Raw genomic sequence first — 22,908 nt, forward strand, 5'->3', positions numbered from 1 at the left:
TATTAATTAAATTGCTGACAATATCACTTAGAGCTGTGTTTTTTTAATTGCAGATGGGCGCTCGATCCTAAGGGCTCCTAGCGCTCTTTATTTTCACTTGCACTGCACCTTAGGTTTTAATTTTGTGTTCCAATTGTATGCTTAGCAAAAGTTATCTTTGTGTCCTTTGGCCTGCTCCCCTTTCCACCACTGACTATTCAGTTTGCTGTGGAGGGAGTGATCGCCATTACAGAAAGTGTGACTTTAACACTTCCGGTTACCACAGAGGTTAAGCAGTCTAGCTGCTCGCCTCCACCGGTATAAAGACCACATGCCTCCTCTGACGCGCGACGAAGGCACGTCCAAGGCAAGCCAGTCTGCGCCTGGACCGGGCCCAGGGCCACTCCCCCCTGGCCCTACTATCGCCAATCTCACGACTAACACCATAAGATACTCATCCGCACAATTAAAAGCACTCAGCACTGGTGCCAAGGAATTGCATTGTCTCTGTCGCTCTCTAACATACCTTTTTCTGGATTAGCCCAATGTCCCACTTTCGGTCTCCCCATTCCTCGCCCCTTTTCCAACGCTGTCCCATCCACTCACCGCACCCACTTCCGCGCAGCAATGTGCGCTCCCTCCCCAAATATAATTTAGACATCATGGAGCTCATCATCAACCAAGATATAGATATCCTGTTTATTACTGAGACCTGGGTTGATGCCTCTTCCGGTCCGGACTTCTGTTCGGCTACCCCGCAGGACTATTGTATGATCAGACAGGATAGATCCACGGGGAAGGGCGGTGGTCTAGCCATCATCCACAAAGCCCTATGTCACAAAAATAGAACCATTCCATCTTCCAGACTGCAAGGCCTTTATTTTCTCCCTCTCACTTAATAATAAATTGTTTAGAGGTACCCTTCTCTATCGCCCTCCTGGCTCTCGCAAATGCTTTCTTGCAGCATTAGATGATCTCATAGAGCCTATTGTGGAAAGCCCGCACTACACCATATTAGGAGATTTTAACTTCTATCTTGAATCCCCCAGCGATATAGATACTATTAAAATTATCACAGATCTGCAAGTGGTAGGACTACAACAGATAGTGTCCTCCTCTACCCATCAAGCTGGTCACATGCTTGACGGTTTGTTCACCAATGATCCTGACATCACCCTGCTAATGGTCCTCCCCGTGACTTGGTCTGATCATGCAGTAGTAATGTTTGCTATCAAGGCCCACAATACTAATCCTCCTCAGTTCAACACCCACACGCCTAAGATCACTCAAGCATGGAACAACGCGGACATATCGCTACTTGCCCAGACTCTCTCAAACTCCCTCTATAAAGGCACCTCCAATCCAGTTACAGCATCTAACTTATACCAGGACTGGATCCAGGATGCTTGTAATCAGGTAGTACCAATTAAAAAGACCTTTTCTAATCGATACACCCCTTGTGCCCCATGGTTTACAGAGGATCTCAGACTCCAGGCAGTATTGCAGAAATCTGGAGAGACACTGGCGGAAGCAGTATAAACCTCAGGACAAACAAACCTATAAGGATGCACTGTCCATATACGAGCGGGCAATTATCTCTCAAAGTATCTTTTACTCTTCTCAAATTGAGTCTGCCCAGAACTCTGCTATGACACTGTTCCAGGTAGTCAATACCCTTTAAACTCCGAAAATATGTGAAGCCACAGAGGTATCCCAAGATCTCTGCAACTCACTAGCTGACTTCTTTGCCATCAAGGTTACGAAGATATACACAGCTTTCACCTCCTATCCTTACCCCAACATTCCCATCCCTTTCCCCCCTCCTTCCCCAATTTTCATAATACTTCCCCTGTACAGATCAGCAAACTCATTGCGTCCATTAGGTCAAGTTCCCCCTTAAACCCCTGCCCACCGTCTATACTCCATCAGATGCCTGAGGTTATTACATCCCCTCTCACGGATATCTGCAATTCCTCATTCCTCACAGGGTCCTACCCCCCTGCATGGAAGAAAGCGGTCATCAAACCTCTTCTTAAAAAGCCTTCCCTAGATCCCACGGCATCAGTACACTACAGACCGATAGCCTGTCTCCCGTTCACTGCCAAGATCTTAGAGTCTCATGAACAGACAGTTGTCTGAGTACATCAACCATAACCATCTCCTAGATGTAATGTAATGTAATGTAGTTTCTTATATAGCGCACGTATCGCCACAAAGGGTATCTCGGCGCTTGCTTTGGGAACCCGTCCTGGTTTTTCCCTGTGGGATAGCCCAGCTGGGCACCCCCAAGGTGAAAGCCAGGCATCCCGCCGCGGGGGCCGTAGTGGAGATTGAGCAAGCTATTGCCCAGAGTTGCAGAGCGTGAACCCCTGATTCAAGTAGGGACCGAAGCGAGAATTATCAGGTCCGTGGACATTTGGGCTCCAAACCCTGCCACGTCGGGAATTGAACCCTGGTCCCGGGCTGACCTCTGCTTCTGGGTCTGCCTCCTCTAACTGGTGAGCCACACTTCTCTGACGCCCAATTCGGTTTCAGGCAAGGTCACGGGACCGAAACTGCCTTGATAAAGGCAACTGATGAAATCGGGGCAATTCTAGACCAAGGGGGGACAGCGGTTCTTATACTTTTAGATCTATCTGGCACCTTTGACACGGTCGACCATTCCACTCTGATCGACCGTGTCTCAACTTTAGGGATTAACCATATGGCAAAGGATCTCCTTGCCTCATTTCTCTCCAACCGCACTCAGACAGTAAAACTGGGCACTTTCTACTCTCCCATCTTCACTCTTCCTTGCGGGGTGCCTTAAGGATCCTCGCTAAGACCTACGTTATTTAATATATGCGTTTCAGACTTGGCGAGGATAATCAAATCATACGGACTGAGTCTAACCACCTATGCAGACGACACCCAGCTGGTGCTAGCCGTGCACAAAGATGGGGCAGCTGTCGCGGCCAGGTTCCAGGAGGGTATGCTAGCCAAAAGCTCCTGGATGTCAATGATTTGTTTAAAACTGAACTCCGAGAAGACGGAGGTCATGACCTTTGGCACCCTATCCCCTGCGTGGTCTGCCACCTGGTGGCCCAATGAAATGGGCACCCCCGAACCAGTCACCAAGGTCAGAAACCTCTGAGTAGTATTTGATGATAAACTGATATTCCATCATCATTTTAACAATGTGGTATCCTCCTCCTTTTACACCCTAAGAAAAATTAAGAAGCTAATGTTGTACATCCCATCTTCAGCAGGGAAAACCCTTGTTACCACCCTTATTTTCTCTAAGATTGACTACTGTAACGCCCTCCTTCTCAATGCCCAAGAGAAGGTCCTGAATAGGCTGCAGTCCGTTCAGAATACGGCGGCTAGGTTCTACTCGACATCCCAAAGAACTCCTTCACGACGGCCATACGGCAGCTTCACTGGCTGCGTGTTAGAAGCCGGATCAAATTCAAGGCGCTCTGTATTGCTTGCAAGGACATCCACAATTCAGGGCCTCAGTTCCTCAAAAACGCCTTTCTTATTTATTGCCCCACCAGACCCCTCCGCTCCTCTGCAGCCTTCCCCCTATCAGTCCCACGCACAAGAACGTCTTCCTGGGGAGACAGACGCTTTTTAGTTGCAGCTGCCAGACTCTGGAATACCCTTCCCCGCCATCAAACTTGTCCCACCTTGACAATCTTTAGGAAAGATCTGAAGACGTGGCTCTTTAATCAAAACATTTTCTCAAGTGCTTCCTTGTCCAGATCAACAGACCTCATGCGCCAAGACACCCCAGGGTATTTGTGCGCAATACAAATCACCTAAATAAATAAATAAATATTGTGTTACTGCCACTCTTGCCCCCTGTGTTGTGGTGCTGCCGCTCTTTTGGTTCCTATGTTGTGTGGCTTCCATTCTTGCCCCCTGTGTTGCTCTTGTCCCCACTGTGTTGTGTTAATGCAGCTCTTGCCCCCTGTGTTGTGTTGCTGATGCTCTTGCCCCCTGTGATATGTTGCTTCTGCTCTTGAAATGTTGTGTGGGTTCCGCTCTTGCCCCCCTGTGTTGCTATTCCTGTTCCCACACCCTCCGTGTTGCTATCCATTGCCCCCCCTTTCAGTGTTGCTTCCATGTACCCACCCTCCATGCTGCTTCCGCCCTACCTGCCTTTTGTGTTGCTTCTGCCAACCCGGAATTCTATGTTGCTGTCTGTGCCATAGTTTTTGCTTCCCACTGCTTTTCCGTATTGCTGTTCCCATCTTTCTGTGTTGCTTCCCCTGGTCCAGTCTAGAAAGAAAAACCCCCCACAAAAATCAATCAATGATATAATTTGTAAAGCGCACTACTCACCCGTGAGGGTCTCAAGGTGCTGGGGTGGGGAATTCCTCTACTGCTCGAAAAGCAAGGTCTGGAGGAGTTTTCTGAAGGTCAGCAGGTCTTGGGTCTGCCGTAGGTGGATGGGGGAGGGTGTTCCAGGTCTTGGCAGCGAGGTGGGAGAACTATCTGCCACCTGAGGTCGATCTTCGGAAGCGGGGGACTGTAGCGAGGTCAGCCGAGCGGAGCTGGCAAGTGGGGGTGTAGAAGCTGAGTCGTCTGAGGTACGTTGATCGGTGTTGTGGAGTGCCTTGTGTGCGTGGGTGACGAGCTTGAAGGTTATCCTCTTGTTGACCGGAAGCCAGTGCAGGTCTCTCAGGTGGAGTGTGATGTGGCTGCGGCGAGGGATGTAGAGGATCAGGCATGCAGAGGCATTCTGGATGCGTTGGAGCCGTCTCAGGAGTTTGGCTGAGGCTCCTGCGTAGAGGGCGTTTCCATAGTCCAACCTGCTGCTGACAAGGGCCTGGGTGACTGTTCTTCTCGTTTCAGTGGGGATCCCCTTGTAGATCCTACGGAGCAGGAGGAGGGTTTTAAAGCAGGAGGAGGAGATGGCGTTGACCTGTTTAATCATGGAGAGGGTGGAGTCGAGGTTGCGTGTGTGGTCGGTGGGTGTTGGAGCGGTACCCAGTTGCAATAGGTCTCACCTTTCAATAAGTTAAAGCCATTTGATTTGCTATACAATACCATTAGCAAAGCAAATGGCTTCAACTTAATCAAAGACGAGAAACTCTTGCATTTACAATGCTTGGTTCTTATATGCTATGAGATTTGAGTTTTTATCTTGACTTATGAGACATAACGTGGAGTGACACAAGTATGTTTACTTATGCAACTATTTGGTATCTACTGAACTACTTTGCCAGTATCTGTAAATTGTTATTGGGCTTCTGGCCTCATTTACCTGTGTCTTTTGGTGGCATAGCTATTGCTTCTTAGATGGTGTTATTGGCTCTTTCTAGTTCAGAATAGTTTGACAGATGATCTCTAGACCACAGTGATATAAGTTGACATGCTCTTTCTTTCCCAGTTCCACTTAAGGGTATCACCGTAGCTGTCCAAGTAAAAGGCTTTGTGGCTGATGTTTCGGCAACCCTCACTTATAAGAATGAGGAGCAGAACCCGTTGGAGGCTGTATTTGTGTTTCCCATGGATAATGACTCCGCTGTCTACAATTTTGAGGCCATGGTGGATGGAAAGAGAATTGTAGCAGAGATTCAAGAGAAGAAGCAGGTAATGGGGGTTACTCTTTGTAATATTACTTCCTCCTTATGGAGCATATTTTGATCGCGTGGGACCTCAATCTGCAAATTCAGTGTCATAAGAATGGCTGGGCAATTTTTTTTAATTATGTTCTCCTCACCATATTCTGTACCATGAGAGTTCTTTGGCAGTTTGGTAAGATTCATTCTAGGCATATAAGCTACTGGTTAGTTTATATATTTTTTCAAATATTAAAAGTGTTCCATCAAGGCAATAGTTACAGGCTTATTATCAAAATTGTCATGGACTAGTTGTACACTGCCTCTCACTTTTACCCTGCAACTTGATCTTGTGAATCTAAAAGGCGTGTCGTTCAGGTTATGTCAAATGTGATGGGTTGAATCCATTGTAAATAGAAAATCTATTATTGTCTATTAAACCTTACAGGCCCAGGAGACTTATGCTGATGCCATCAGCCAGGGGCAGGAAGCCTTTCTCTTGGAGGAGGACAGCAGCTCTGGCGACATCTTCTCATGCAGTGTCGGTAACCTACCCCCAAATCAGGAAGCGGCAGTCACTCTGTCCTTCGTGAGGGAGCTGCCACTGGAACCTGATGGTGCTGTCCGATTTGTTTTACCCACTGTCTTGAATCCACGTTACACTCCACGAGGTGAGAGAACAATGAAAATGAGGGAGTCAGTAGATCAGAAATAGTAAGCTTTATTTTAACACTACTTCTTTGAAATAAACGTAATCGCATGGGATTTGAGTTCAACTGCACCGGCTTTCCCTTCAGTTTCTAAGACCTCAAGCAATTTAGTTCTATTTAATGTTAGTTTTCACTTCTTGAATTAGATTGTATTCCATGACTTCAATATTTGTGCTGGCTGTTTACTCTCAATGTTACTTAATGCCAAGATGTTCTGTAAATTGTTCTTCTGTTGTGCCAAAAAAAAGTATTCGGTCTCATAAAAAAATATGATGTATTGCTAACTTTAACTGCACTCTGCACCCCAATTTTCCCTGGAAAAGGATCTGCTTTCTGGTAGTTGGTTATCAGATTGCACAACGTTCCACCAAGCTCAGGATACCAGCAAGCGTCAGCATCACAGCTTAAAGCTTGTGCCATCTGTTTATTCAGTAAATGACCAGAACTTGATGAAAGAAGTAAGACTGTACGTTTGTTGGGTTTATGCCTAGAAACTGTCATGATATGCACATGGTGAACAATTCACGAAGGTGGAACAAATGCTCGTATTGAAAGTAAGACATGTACATTGTGCACATGAACATTTCCTCCTAGAATAGAGTATGGGTAGTGGTCAAGAAAAGATAATGTAGCGAGTTTGCCATCATACATTTTTTACTTTTACACTATTCACCAAACATTCCTGTGTCACTCTTTTGGTCTAATTCACAAGCTCCATTTTGTAGTACATAAAGTAGTACTAATTAGTTTCACAGACCTACAAGTATACATTTCATTCTCTACATTTCATATCTTTTCTGTGGGGAGAACCTCACTCATATAAGTTTGCTACTTAGTAATAAATGTGGGAGGTACTGGGGGAGTAGCTGGAAAAAGGGCAATGCTTACTACTAAATGTGAGGAGTGGTTTAGGGGGGAGTAAGGAGGGGTTAAGTTACGGCTAAGGAGGGGATTAGGGAATGACACACCAACCCACAAAAGAGTAAGGCCATTGCTATTCAAAAACTGCACTTAAGTTACTACAGCAAAAAACTACCCAACACTACTTAAGATGATACCTGGAGTACGTCCAGTCTCACATATGGCCAACCACTGGTACTGCAACACCCTCCCATTGAAAGAAACTAGAGCCAAGGATTTAAAATAGAATTCAACAGGAAATAATGCTAAAATAAGGTCTTGTTTTGGCTTTTTAAAAATGTATCCACTTTTGATAGTTAAAAGTATTCTAAAGAGTAAAAAATATTTTAAGGTAAATATTTTAATATTATTTATTATAAATGTCCTTTATTGCTTTAGAAACATAATTATTGATTAGATTAATTCCATACATAATGTTTTGTAATTTCTAATACATAAGTAAATATCATTTAAGGTTGTATGTTTTACTAAATCTTGTCACAAATAATTTTACCTAAATATGTTTAAATAGTTAATTCAAAGATATATTTTATATTTTGATCTAAATTGTAAATAAAATAAATTAACATATATGAATTTGCAACATAAAAAATATTTTACAAGTTTCTTTTTGAGTTTAATAAACTTTTTGAATTTTTCCAACACTTTTTCACAGGGAGATTTTTGCACTGATGGCAGAGAACTCTACCCACATGTGGAACGTTATTAGTTTAACTTTAGAGTATTAACTTGACATTGAATTAAATATTTAGTTGAGTTAAATATATTCAATTAAAATGAACTTTTAAAGGTTTTTTAAACACAACCCCACCTAAATCAGAATGTGTGGATTTGCCTAATTGTGTATTAAAAAATGCAAAAAGGTATACAAATTATTTGAAATGTATTTATATTTGAAATGTATTTATATGGTAAAAAAAAATATTTATTATTAAAGATAAAAGATTTCATTATATATATATATATATATATATATATATATATATATATATATATATATATATATATATATATATATATATTGTATAGTTTTAAAAAGTCAACATTTATTATTTTATTTAAAAGTTATTTGCTAACGGGGTACTATTTTAAGTCTCTGCCACCATTATTTTCTATGGGAAGGGCTGCAGTACCAGTGCTGGCAATATGTAATGCTTGACTTATTCCAGGATCCTTTTAGGCTATAGTAGCTTTACACTTGTAAATGTGGCTGTTCACCTGACATGTAAGCCTTTATAGTACATTGCACTCTGAAATGGTGACTAGTGAAATGTAGTAAATTTACTACAAAGTGTACGAGTAAATTCACAGATGTAGATTTACTCCGATGTAAATCTACTTTTGGCAAAAGACCCCTTTCGCCGTAGATCTACGATGGATACGATGGATTAAAAGTGGTAAAATACACATCTAAGGGCCTGATTAGGATGGCGGTTGGACTGCCATCCCTTCGGAAATGGGATCGCCTGACTTGCTGTTGGTGGTCCTGCATTGTAAATTACATTGTGAGCACCTTCAAGGCGGTTACAAAGTGTATTCTTTGTACTGCGGTGTGAGCGGCAGGCTGCAGCACATGCTGCAGTCCCAAAAATTCACATTTTGCATATCCCTACACTGTGACCGGCACCATGCTGTGCCATCCACATGGTGAAGGGATGTGTAGGGGAGCACCATAAATGACCCCCCAGGTCCCATGTCTGATGACCAGGGGGTGGGGGGCCTGCTACGGGCCCCCCATGTCCCTTTTCACCTGCTTTTTCATGGCGGGTAAACTGCCATGAAACGGCTGACAGGAAGGGACATCGTAATCCCTACGGTGGTGTTTGGCAGGCACTGCCACCATTGTAGGGATTGCGGCTCCCTCTGATGCACTGATGGGCTCCTTAAGCCCGTCGTATGCAGGGCGGTCAATCATTCCGACCTTCATCCATCCGCCCGTCATTGTAAAATGGTGGGCGGTAAAGAGCGTTGCGATGGCAGCCCACCGTCGTCATAGTCAGCCCTTAAGCTCCCAAAGGTGACATGAACTTAACAGTATTTACAGCAAAGCAATACACCACAGGACAATATCTTAAAAAAAATACCAACATTTAGACTACACATGTGAGGTTAGGAGGAAATTAGCCTCAAATCAGCATTTGTAGGTCAGCCTGTGTAATGTATGCATGAGTCAAAAGTAATGTTTGTGAATAGTTAAACCTTTGTAATCTTTGCTCGTGCCTTAGCATACTTTATTGCTTGTGTTGGCTTCCACTTGTAAATCTCTTAAATTGTGAATCAAATTCAAATAGTGCTTTATTCGAGTGATTACTCCATAAAAGCAAAACATACACAAAATATTGACAATATTAAAATAGGATTACATTTACAATCAAACACATTCACAAAGCACTATTGGATCCATAAAATACAATTAATTAAAAACGGAAACTCACAGTATTTGCTAAGTAATTAAAAAGAATTAAAAAGAGATTTGATTAATACATTATTATAAAAACATTTACAATTTAAAGAGCGATAGTGTCAATTTCATAGGAACAAGTTTTACATACAGAAAATAGTCAATTAACTAGCAGTCTCTGTATAGCTACCAAGTTCATTATTAATCTAAAAAGCTAAAGAAATAAATACATAGACAGATTTTACAGACCGAGAATAGTTAATTAACTAGCAGTCTGTCTGATCACCCATGCCCAGCCAATATATTTAGCTGTGGCTATTAATCTCCATGTTAGTGGGCTTGAACATATAATGCGCAGAGCAACAGAACTACAAGTGGTACCAAGGTACCTGCACATAGGTGCTAGCCAGGCGCGCCTTGGGACACAATATGCTTTACAAGAGAACAAAAAATGACCAAGAGTTTCCTTCCCCGTTCCACAGGCTGGGCAAATGTCACACCCCCCTGAGCCCCATTTGGCTGTCAATGATCTTATGGGGAGGGCTCCAGCTCTCAATTGGAATAGGAGCTTCCTGTCACCCGGTTTTGAGATAATATCCCAGTACGACTCCAAAGCCAGGTACAGTTTTACCTCAAGGAAACCCGCGGACATGGACCCATTACTAGAATTACACAAACTCTTGCTAGCAACGTGTTCCCAAAATATATTGTTTAGGGCAGACTTGGTGGGGAATGATGCACCTGCTGGATCAAGCCATATAGAACTTAACTCCAGCTCGAACAGTATTGCCTTCAGTGAATTGAGCCAACTAATTTTATGGAAACAGTCCGCCTTTATGACATCAATAAAACCTTCGGCATAATGCACAAGCTCGGGAGTAGTCCAGAGTCTTCGCCAATATAAGATTGGTCGTAGTCTGGCTAGGTCCATGATTTGTTTCCTACCAAGCTCATATCTTAGAGGCAGGAGAGGAGTACTTTTCGGGGTGCCGGTGAGTAGTCTTAAAAATGTGTTCTCTGACCCTTGTAGAGTTCAAATTTTCAAAGCCCCACATCTCTGCACCATAAAGTGCGGACCCTATAGCCTTTGCTTCATAAACCAGCAAAGCTGGCTTGACAGGTTTGGTCAAAGACTTCCTATGTTCCGAATTAATGGCACCCGATAATTGCTTATGTCGCAGGGTGGCAATATTTATATGCTGGCTCCACCTGTTATCTGCAATGAGAATTCCCAGGTATGTGAATGAGTTTACCACCTCAAGAGGCCGCCCACTCATAACAATTTTAGACTTTAAGCTACGGTGTGGTTTGAAAGCCATGAGTTTAGTTTTAGTGGCGTTCACCTCCAACCCATGTTCCCCATAGAAATTCTCAAAAATGGACAGAGCACGCTGCAAACCACTAGGCGTTTTTGACATAATAAGCGTATCGTCCGCAAACATTAGTATAGGGATTTTTAACCCTGAAAGAGATGGGGCATCTACTGGAGCCGTTACCATGCGGGGGACAACACCATTTATATACAAAGTGAACAAGGTTGGGGCCTTTTAACACCCTTGTCGAACCCGTCTTTCTACTGGAAATTCATCTGTGACCATATCATGGCCTCCCCACTGTATTTTAGCAAAAGTAAGCTCATGCAATCGCATTACCAAGGTCAATAGTTCCTCAGGGACCCCAGGACAATGTAAAACTTGCCACAATTTGGCCCGCGGCACCAGGTCGAAGGCAGCCCTCAAATCGACAAATGCTGCATATAGGCTGCCTCCTCCCAGCACCACAGTCTTCCATTGAAGCAATTGGAAACTGAATACTTGGTCCACCGTGCTTGTTGCCCTTCGAAATCCTGCTTGGTAAGGTGATAGGATATTATTGTCCTCTGCCCAGTCTAGGAGCCTGTTTACAACCACACAGCCGACTATTTTTTGTACAGTGTCAATAAGGCTTATTGGCCTATAAATACCCGGCTGTGCACGGTCTCCCTTTTTAAACACCGGGATGATCACAGCTCCTCTCCAAGAGGCCGGGACCTCAGCACCCTTGGCAATGAAATTGATAAGTAAATGGAAATATTTACACCACCGCTCTTTATCATTTAAAAAGATATCGGCAGGCACGCCATCCGAACCAGGAGCAGGTCCTCTATTCACAGCATTTATAGCAATCAAAATCTTTGTCATTAAAAAGATTACCGTAAGAAAAGGACATAATAATACTGTCCTCACCTGTAATCTGAGTATTAAGAGCATACTGTGAGCTAAAAAAAATTCTGCCCAAGCCTCCTGAGGTACGTTGTTGTTAGGGGGTTCCTCTACTCTCTCACTACCCCATTTAACAATATTCCAAAATGCTCTTGAATCCTTTCTGTCACTAGCTTTTTTCAATTTACACCAGTGTAGCTCATCCCAGGCTCTTTTAGCTTTCACTATGCAGGCTTTATAACTCTTTCTGGCTAGACGGGTAGTTTCGGCCCCCCTCTTTTTGATTGCCTGACCCAGAGCCAGTCGTGCATCCCTACATTCGGCATTATACCATTTTGCATCTTTACTAGCTCTAGCCCCATTTCGCCTAAAGGGTTTCAGAAAATGTTTTTTAATCTTGACGAAAAGGGTATCATGAATATTAACCACTTCCTTCAAGCCAGAGGGAGAAACACTGATTGTTTCCAAAGCAACTATAGCTTTGTCAGTTTCATAATTGATATTATCAATAGCCTGTTGATTGGTCACTACGCTAGCCCATTTAAGCCTACGCATGTTATTTTCTGGAATGACCAAAGGTGGAGCAAGAGCATTCAAGCAAGTAGGATTTGTCCCAGCGGGCCACCATTTGTGCTCCACACATAAGGGGTTGTGATCGCTCTCGGGTCTCACGACGACCTCCATATCACAGACAGATGACCACAGCGGTAAGCTGCAAATAACATAATCTATCCTGCTTTTGTGTCTTCCATTACCAAAGGTCATGGAGCCTTTTCTGTCCAAAGCTGTACGTCCGTTCAAAGCTCTCAGACCTTTTTCTAGGCACATTGCATTCAGATCTATAATGTCCTCAGTCCAATGTGTAACTGGCTTCAGATCTAACGCAGGAATACCCCAATGGGAGTCCTCTTCTGCTCCAATGGAGGCCTCGCACATGACCAGGGGCTCAAAAGTCCGATTAAAATCGCCTGCTATCACAACATTATTATCAGGGGAAAATTTATCAAGAAGATTACCCAATGCAATTAAAACATCAGATCTACCACCCTTTACACTCCTAGCATATATGTTGTATATATCAAGTGGCCCTGATACATCACTTGTTACCCTAATCAACTGGATGTCATTATGGCTAGTCTCTATATTTTTGATGGTAAGTTTAAGGGTCTGACGAACCCAAATTGGTCTCCCTTTCGGGCCCTTTATTGCTGGCACTGAAAAATTTAAATAACCTAGCACAAATACAGGTTCACATGCCCAAGTCTCTTGAAACATACATACATCATATGAGTTAACAAAGCCAAGCCAGTCCCCACAATCTAATTTGGAACATAGCCCATCCAAATTCCAAGAGATTAGGTTCCCCACCCAAGTTTGACAATCAAGTTGCACTTCAGGAGTTACAATCAAAGAAGGCACTCCTGCTACTGATACTACTGAACTTATCTGCGCTACAGTGCTTGTAGCATCCGATTGGGCAACCTCATTACCATTATGGACAGGCAGGGAGCATAATCTCTGATCTTTTACTGCTGATAGTAATAAACTTTTACCCCCTGGGAGTCCATCACAATCATTCAAATTGGAGAGGGCTGAGAACCTATTCTCAAGATTTAATCCCCACTCAGTGGGTTTAGCAATACTCCTCCCCTTGGCTGAAACCACATTCCATTTTGTTCTTAATGTACACCGATTAGGACCCCCCCCCACCTTTCCGGTAATAAAAAAAAGTCTAAGGTAAGTGGGATGATGTCAGTGGATCTTCGCTGTGGCGGTAAAAGATTGGGCAGGATGTTGGTTAGTACCTCAGGATCTGAAAAATTCAAAACACAATCGCCCCTGAATCTTTTTGGACTGCTACCAATCCACTCCACCCTCCTGGCCATAACTAGTTCCTCTGCCAGTTGTTGCTTACCCCAGGGGGTTATCACCATAATATTGGTTAGCCAGTGTAAGGCTTTGAACAACAGTGATTAAGTAGTTTCATCCTGTCCTGGAGCCAGTGTTGGAACATTAGCTAAAACAAGGACTAGGGGGGAAGCCTCAACTATAAGCTCAACCGAGCCTTTCACAGGTTCCGAAGCTGGAAGTACAACAGGAGGAACAACTACCCCTTGCTCACCCTCCCCTACAACTACCTGTGGAGCCACAGGATGAATAGACAGGGGGAATGCTCCTCCACCACCCTCAGATCTAGATGTTCCATTCTTTAACCCAACCTGGTATATGACTTCTGCAGGCAATTTTTCTACTTCCTCCAAAGTTTTACTCAAAAGGCCCCCTAATCGTTTAACCTAGTTAGTGAGCTTATCTATCCTTCCTACCAACGGCTTTATGATTCCCTGAATCTTGGTATCTATCATGGCCAGCAACTTCTTAGATTGCTCATTGGTTAAAGACACACAGACTTCGTCAATTAACCCTTCTTCCTCCACAACAATGTTACTTGGTGGGGAGGCAGGCTTCTTACGACTTGAACGAAGCCCTCCACGCTTTGGCTGGCCCTTTCTTACTCCTCTAGTAGTGCGTGGCGCAGGTACTGGGGTAGGAGCTTTTTCCTCATGTGGATGTAGTTCAGCCTCATTTTCACTAACTTCCAGTGCACAATTAGTGCTCCTTAAGCCCGTCGTATGCGGGGCGGTCAATCATTCCGACCTTCATCCATCCGCCCATCATTGTAAAATGGTGGGCGGTAAAGAATGTTGCGATGGCAGCCCACCGTCATCATAATCAGCCCTTAAGTTCCCAAAGGTGACATGAACTTAACAGTATTTACAGCAAAGCAATACACCACAGTAAAATATCTTTAAAAAAAAAACATTTACACTACACATGTGTGAGGTTAGGAGGAAATTAGACTCAAATCAGCATTTGTAGGTCAGCCTGTGTAATGTATGCATGAGACAAAAGTAATGTTTGTGAATAGTTAAACCTTTGTAAACTTTGCCTGTGCCTTAGCATACTTTATTGCTTGTGTTGGCTTCCACTTGTAAATCTCTTAAATTGTGAATCAGCAATCCGGGGCTGAGTCAAAACCTTGGCTGGAGTTTGAGCTGGGTTTAAGGCTTTCAGGATTAGGAGATACAGTAACTACATTAAATATATCAATTACAGTAAATTCTAAACCGAACATTGCAACAACGGCCCCTTTTAAGCTCAAGAAAGATAGCACAGTTGAAAAACTGATGATAAATTATCTATAACAAGCAGTGAACAAAACCTAGATAGTCGTAGTGTAAATGTCAAACTAAATCCTATTCTAGTCGGGATATTTAACCCTCTTTAGGCAATTAGAAGGTGGCTGACCTTGAAGCTGATTGATTTTATTTTTTATTTGTTTTCTAACCTTCAGTGTTCATCTAAAATGGAATATTTGAACATAGCCTCTCTGTATTTCTGTCTCTCATTTTGTTTCTCATATCTTTCATCTCCACAGATGTTGAGGTCAAGAGTGTTACTGCAGACATACCTCGCATGCCCACAGGAAAACTTCCCTATTCTCTTAAAATGTCTGCAGAGGTCATATCTCCTCATGGTGTCAATAGAGTGCAGTCCAACTGTGGCCTGACCCCCCTAAAGTACCTTAAGGAGGACAAGACATCTGCCCAGGTAAGCTTTCCTCTTTATTAACTATTCATTGTATGGTGTACTGTTCAAATTTCACTAACCATGGTGGGGTGTGATGCTGTGCTTCTAAATGCATAAATAATAAATGATAAATGATATCCCATAGCAATAACTCATCACCATCCTTTGGCCGAATTTCTAATACTACAATAAAGGGATGGCTATGTATTGTCTTGTTTCATTCGCATTTACAGTAGGAACAGCCATACAACTGATCATCAAGCAACAGCAGCATTCAGCAATGGAATAAACCGAGCTCAGCCACAGACCAGATCATGTATTTTGGCTCCCATGTCTTTCATATTAAATTCCACAGCACATCTACACTTCTCCATATTATATAAACAAATTAGAGCACTGGGAATAGACCCAGGATTCAAAGGGCTGGCAACAATCTACTTACTCCACTAAGTATCTTTAGTCAGTGTCTTTATAATCCTAAGTTTCCAGGAGGAGCTCAATTGAAGGGCCTTCCAAGCACTCTGGTAATCCAATAGATTGCATATTGCTACTTCTCATCCTGGCATCAGCATCCTTTACCCTTGCTTTCAAGGCATGTGTGGTCCCAACAGCTGCATTATCTTATTGCATATCCGAGGCATATTTAAAGTAATTACCTCCTCCACCTCCTCAATAGTTTTGTCCCTGAAACAAGAAGATTCTTCTGTAGAGGGACATAGTTATGTAGTTCTTAAATCTAATGCAGGTTTTGGAAATAGAACACGTGCTGTTTGAGAGTAGTCTTTGAGCTTTTTCCTCCTTCTGCATGTGATTGTGCTGAAGTTTCAGAAGTAACATACCTGTGTGCAGCTACATACAGCAGTATCTTGTTGTTCCACTTGAGTATGTAAGGCTTGTCTTCAAGCATAATTGATGCTGCCACAGCTAGACACTTCAGCCATCACAGCTAGCTATGCCTGGGGAGTGACCATCAGCAGGTCAGTCCAGAGTCGCAGGACTTTGAGATGTGTAGGTGAACAAATCCCATGTAATTAACAGGTAATCGCACGGTCTGAACGCATAAGAATCTCAATTCATATCTTGTTACCGTCTTGCAAGATCTCCAGTTCAGAAGCGTAGTGTATTACGGGAGAGGGAAGGATCGAAGATATCTCAACTGAGTTTGTGTTACAAGGGGACATGGGACTAGGCTGCACTCTTTCATTCTCTGCTCCTTCTTGGAGGATGTGGTTTCCTCTTAGAGGTTTCATTTCCATCTACTGCCCTTTTCTATTTACTGTACCCCCAGGTTTTTCACTGCAACATGAGATTTCCATTTTCACCCTAAGATCCTGCCCTGCCCCTTGTGGCCTGCACTGCCCCTTGTACACTGTGTTGCACTTGAATTCTATTCATCCCTGTTAGCTTTGTGGGCCTGTTCATCTGTGTCCTGCACCCCTAGAACCCTTTTGTCCCCTTTGTCCATTTGCTGCCCGTTAGCTTCATAGTGTCAATCCCTTTTGATTTGTGTATAATGGAAAGGAAACGTTGTTCACTACTAACATATAACACAGGTGTTGCATGGTTAGCGGCAGTGTGAGCTTTTATGAAACAAAGCAGGAGACAGCAATTTAGGCTTTTTTTTGCATACAGAAGGTTCAATGTTTGCTAACTATTAACCCCTTCCCTGCTGATGACGAGCTGAGCTCGTCATGGCACACACTGCTCAGCTCGTTCGTCATCACACCCACCCCTGGAAATACCTCTGGTGCGGGCACCAGAGGGATTCCCTCTTCTCCCCCAGAGCCTCAGGAGCTGGGGAAGAGCTTCCCCAGCTCCCGAGGCCCTCCATCCCCCTGGTTTCCCTGAAATGACGATCAGGGTGCACGTCGCGCTGACGTCATTTCAGTGAAACTGAAATGAGCAGAGAGGCTCATTTCAGTTTCCCTTTCTTCATGCTCAGGGGTTCTCAGCCCCCTGAGCAAGTATAAAGGCGGGAGAGGTATCATTGGAAAGGGGAAGAATCTCCCCTTTCCAATGGTACCTCCCCAGTGGATCTCTGCTTGGGGATCGCCACAGGAGGGAGACCCCCAAGCAGGGATCCACCGACTAGACCCCAGGGAGGGGGGACCTGCGTCTTGGGCATGGGCCTTTGCTCCCCCAATTCTATTTGGCAATTTTTTAGTCTTGTTGCCCCCCCTGGGGGGCAGATGGGGGCATAAGCCCCCAATCTGCCCCCCCCCCACACCGGGGGCAGCGGCAAAAAGCCCACTAGACACCAGGGATTTTACAATACATTTAAAATAAGGGTGGGGGCTGCCCAAAATTAGCATGTCCATGCCCCCCCTACAATTGTTAGTCTTTCTGCCCCCCCGGGGGGCATATGGGGCATTGGCCCCTAATCTGCCCCTTCAGGGGGCAGAAAGCCCACTAAACACCAGGGATTTCTTTTTTGAAAGTTTTTTTAGGGTAGGGGCTGCCCAAAATGGGCATGCCCCCACCCACCCTCCACAATTGTTAGTCTTGATGGGGTATTGGCCCCTAATCTGCCCCTTCAGGTTTTTTTAGATAGTAAAAGTAAGGGTGGAGGCTGCCCAAAAATCATTAGTCTTTCTGCCCCCCGGGGTGCAGATGGGGCATTGGCCCCTAATCTGCCCCTTTGGGGACACAGAAAGCCCACTAAACGCCAGGGTTTATTTTTTTGACTTTTTTTTTTTTAGGGTGGGGGCTGCCCGAAATGGGCACGCCAATGCCCCACCCACCCGTCACATTACATCCTTTCTGCCCCCCCCTGGGGGGGTAGATGGTGGCAGTAGCCCCCAATCTGCCATCCCCAGGGAGGCAAAAAGCCCACTAGACACCAGGGATTTTTTGGGGCAAATTTTTATTGGGGTGGGAACGGCATGCCTGTTTTGGGCAGAACCCACCCTAATTTAACTTTGCCCAGAAAACTCTCTGGCATCTAGTGGACTTTCTGACCCCCCCTGGGGAGCAGATGGGGGCATTCATCCCCAATCTGCCCAGCCGGGGCTGGCAGAAAGCCCACTAGACACCAGGGATTTTTTGGGGGGCAAATTTGAAATAGGGTGATGCTGCCCAAAACGGGCATGCCAAGGATTAAGCTGGCTTTTTTATGTGTGGGGCCCCACCCCCAAAATCGCCCCTCAGGGCGGCAGAAAGCCGACAAGGCACAAATTTGTTTTTAGCAATATGCCTACCTGTGTATTTTGGGCTCTAGCGGAGCCGGCAGATAGGAAAACCTAGCAAACCTGTACATTTTTGACAACTAGACACACAGGGAAATCCAGAATGGGGTGACTTGACTGGCTCTCACTAGGGTTCTGTTACCCAGAATCCCTTGCAAACCTAGAGAATTTGCGAAGAAAATAAATGTTTCTACCATTTCTGTGTTGGAAAGTTCTGGAATCTGCGTGGATCCACAAAATTCCACCCAACCCATGTTCCCCAAAGGCTTACGAGAAAAATGGTACCTCACTTGTATGAGTAGGCCTAGTGCCCGTGACAGGCAAGGGCCAAAAACCTATTGAGGCGAAATCAAAATTACCTAACACAATACAACCTGGTTTTGCAAAGGGGGGTCCCATGAGTTTTTGGCCCCAGGCTTGGCGGCCATCGAGGGAAACCTACCAAACCCACACATTTCTGAAAACTAGACACCCAGGGGAGTCTAGTGAGGTATGGCATGCGTGGGTCTCCCAACGTTTTCCTACCCAGAATCCCCTGCAAACCTCAAATTTCGCAAACAAATTCGCTTTTTTCTCACATTTGTGTGGTAAAGTTGTGGAATCTGGGTGGATCCTCAAATTTGCTCCCACACAGTGTTTCCACAGGTCTCCCAATAAAAATGGTACCTCACTTGTGTGGTTGGGCACAGTGGCTGCAACTGGAAAAGGCCCAAATCATACGGTGGAGACTTAAAAATTATCTACAGCAAAACTACCTTATTTTTGAGGGGGGGGGGGGGTGTAGGAAGGTGGATATCCAACTATGGTTTCCGCCCGGTGTTTAGCTGGTTTTTGACTTAGTTGGCCTGGGATCGTGCTATTCAGGGCCCCAGGCTAATTGCTCTCTCCTTAAAATGGACTCCATGTACCTTAGGTACATACACAATTGGAACTGGTTCGCCTTATAGGCCCCTGTAACAGTGTACCATAGGTACCCAGGGCATAGGTGTAGCCAAGGCGTACCAGGGGCTGCAGCATGTATTCTGCCACCCCTGGCCTGGCCTCCATATTTGGCACAACTGGCTGATCACTCAGCTGGGGTAAGTTGGTGTAATCACCTTACTTAGGTTAGATATAGATATACTATATCTATCTGGACACATAGTAACCTATAAGTCACTCCTATGGCAGGCCTTAACAATCCTGGAGGCAGAGTGCTTTGTTTTATGTGAGATGGTGCTCTAGCATGAGCTGAGCCTGTCTGCAGTTGTCGGGAACAACTCCCTTAGCTGTTCCGGGATATTGCCATACCATATACTATTAAGTGCATTATAATCCTTGCGGTTTTATGCTAACTTTGGTTTGGCTTTATCAAAACATGTCGAGTAAGGTGTCATACGAACGGGAATACTACCCCCTCTCCAACTCTGGCGACGGGGGTAGCATTCCACCCTTCTAGAGGGACACGACATGTACATAACCTGAACCCCGGTTAAAGTTAACTCTAGCCTCAGCATCACAAAATGGATGCTGCCACCACAGACACAAGTCTGACCTCCTGCTGCTGGTAGTCCTTCCAGCGAGGGAGGCTTGGACAAAGGGTTTCCTGCCTTGGGAGGTGCGAGCACCACCCCAGACAGGATTTTGTGCATTGGCTAGGACAGGGCTGAATAGAATGAGACATGCCTGGGGCACACAAGGTGTCCCTGTGCATAAGCCAGTCCAAACCGGTGCTGGGGCTTTCCAGCCCCAGTCCTGGCGTGGAGCTGGACAAAGGAAAGTGGTGTAACCACCCCTCTTCCTGGTCCCACCCATGGTCCCACCCAGAGGAGGGACCTAGCAGGTGATCCGGCCCCTAGATTTGAAATAAGAGTAGGAGCTGTGTCCCAAGACTTCAGATCATCCTGAACTCTACTAGAAACTAAGAAGAAAACTGGACTTCGACATTCTGCTGCACTGAAGACTGAAGAGCATCTCCCTTGTGGCCAAGGAGTGACCACCCTGCGAATACAGGCACCATCCAGCAACTCTACGTCTGCTTTGCCGCCGCCTCCCGCCGGAGCCCAGAGCCCAGAGCCCAACAAGACCCTGATTCCCAGACATCTCAGAGCCCGATCCACAGTCCCCGAAAAGAAGAGACCCGTGGAGGCACCGAGAGACGTGGGACCGGACCTCTTGAAAGACCCCCGAGAAGCTGACTGCGCAGCACCCAAGGCACCCTCTACGCTGTGCTTTGGGGTTTGAGAAGCCCCACCACCGAGCAGCATCTGTACCGAAGATCAGCCCCCCAGTATCTCCACGATTTGCGTGGGGTCCTTTTGCATTTTGCCACTCGACGCGCCATCCGGGCCACTTGCCACGTGGCTAGCGGCCATCTTGGTGGCGAAACCTACAAACAACACCACTGGTCTAGTTGCTCCAGACTGGCCCTTGCTCCCCTGAAAAGGAGCAACCGCTCTGACCTTGCTGGTCCGAGTGAGAAGCTTGCATAGTTTCCTGCTTGGCTTTCATTAGCCAAGGCCTGTTTGCTTTGATCAAGAAGCCGACACCGCCATCAGCTAGAGCCTTTGTGGGACAGCTCATGACCGATGCCTGGACGTCCTCGACCTCTTCGTGTCCACGTGGCTGCAGAGACAATCTTCACCCTTTCACCTGTTTGCGCCCGACATCGCCTGGTTCCCTCCTGGTTCCACGGTAGTCACTCGCTAGTGACTTTGAACATTGTCCCCTCTGCTTTCAGGTCTTCACCTCTTCAGATCCACCCTTGGATCCACCGGAACTCTCCACGACGACCCGCCTGCAGCATCTTCATCTACAGGCTCCATAGACCAGCGCGACTAAACAGACACACTTTGAGACATATGCACCCGCTTCCTCTGGGTGAGGTAACCCTGGCACTCCGGTGCTCCTTTGTAGCAATACATCTTTAGTGTCTATGTTCCAAGTTGCTAGGTTCTAGGTCATCCGGAAGGTTCCCTTTGCAGTAACTTTGTAACTTTTACCCACCATTGACTTTGGTGCAGCGCTTAAAGCACACGCATACACCAATGCAGAGTCCCGCGGGCCTTTGCCGACTTCATCACTGTTAGTCCCGAACAGCTCCAGCGATTTTTTTTCCCCCCCCAGGCCCTAGGCCTACTTCCTTTCCAACTAGGGACTCTTATACCACTATTTTAGTATATGGTTTAGGTGGCTCCTAGGGCTCATCCATATTGTGCAACTTTTGTATAGTTAAACTGTGTTTTTTGTTTTAACGCGTTTGCTTCTGTGCTCATAAAGAGTATAGGGGATACTTGTAGTGTATATGTATATGTATGTATGTGTGTATATATATATATATATATATATATATATATATATATATATATATATATATATCGCAGCTCCAAACATCCACAGGACAGTCAGTCCGAAAGGAAAGCAGCACACGCAGGGGGTAGTTCCTCAGCAAAATTTATTCAGGGAACTTTACAGCAACGACGCGTTTCGCCAAAGGGCTTTGTCAAGATGTGCAAAGAGCGGAGACGCTCATCTCATTAAAAAGATGTCATACGTCCACATTGAGAAAAAAGGACTACAGTGCTGTTGTCGAGTGGGTCCGCCATCTTAAATTGGTGTACATCAACATGCATGTAAGCGTATATACAATTATAATTATACATCTGTAACTAGGGTACAATGATCAAAGAGTTACATGACCCAACAGATACTATAAATGCACAAATGCTTCAAAAATAATACCGCCCAAGATGGGCAACAGCAGTCCAACTCTCTCCCTCGCATATATGAAGCTCAGAATGGGCACAACTCTAACAGGCCTGTCATATCTAATTCAAAGAGTGCAACAAATATAGTACTTGACACTGTAAAACATATAATACCGTCATATAAAATAATGACATATAAGGTACCCTATCTGCACTATATCAAGTGCATACAAGGGCCTGTAATAATGAAAGTACAGATGCTCTTACTACAGTGTCAAAAGTACTCCTACGTAATTTTACATAGGTACGTAACCAAATCTCGCCCTGGATGGGCTTAAATACGACGCCTGTGTGAGCCTACACCTGTATGACATCATTACAATTACTATGTTAAGCCAAATCGGATGTTCAAATAGTTAAATCATTTCATTAATTTCATTACATGATTACCAGAATTAATTAGAACATGGAAAGCCACAGTTGAAATGAAACAGTGTAATACACCAAATCATGATGTACAGAATCATCCTAGGTATACAAGCGAACTGTGCAAATCTGCTTACCCCAAGTGTACCGATAGCTCTTCGTGCATGTTAAGGCCATTAGGATTTTTACTCTGCAGATCTATTATAAATCTGGATTCTAGCCGTCTGAGTAGCGCAAAGAAGAAAAATTTGAAAGGGATGAA

General features: G+C 44.8%; 1 protein-coding gene across 1 annotated transcript in view; it reads left to right on the plus strand.

Moving 5' to 3' along the window:
• Positions 1–22,908, plus strand: part of LOC147683725 (von Willebrand factor A domain-containing protein 5A-like) — a 752,535-nt gene that overhangs the window by 71,444 nt on the left and 658,183 nt on the right. Inside the window, exons 3-5 of the mRNA XM_086944099.1 lie at positions 5,357–5,559; positions 5,977–6,199; positions 15,198–15,370. Of these exons, the coding sequence (XP_086800225.1) occupies positions 5,357–5,559; positions 5,977–6,199; positions 15,198–15,370 (599 nt within the window). The remainder of the gene's footprint in view (positions 1–5,356; positions 5,560–5,976; positions 6,200–15,197; positions 15,371–22,908) is intronic.

This window comes from Lissotriton vulgaris, chromosome 11 (genome assembly GCF_964263255.1).
Source record: "Lissotriton vulgaris chromosome 11, aLisVul1.2, whole genome shotgun sequence".
In the NCBI taxonomy this organism is placed as follows: Eukaryota; Metazoa; Chordata; class Amphibia; order Caudata; family Salamandridae; genus Lissotriton; species Lissotriton vulgaris.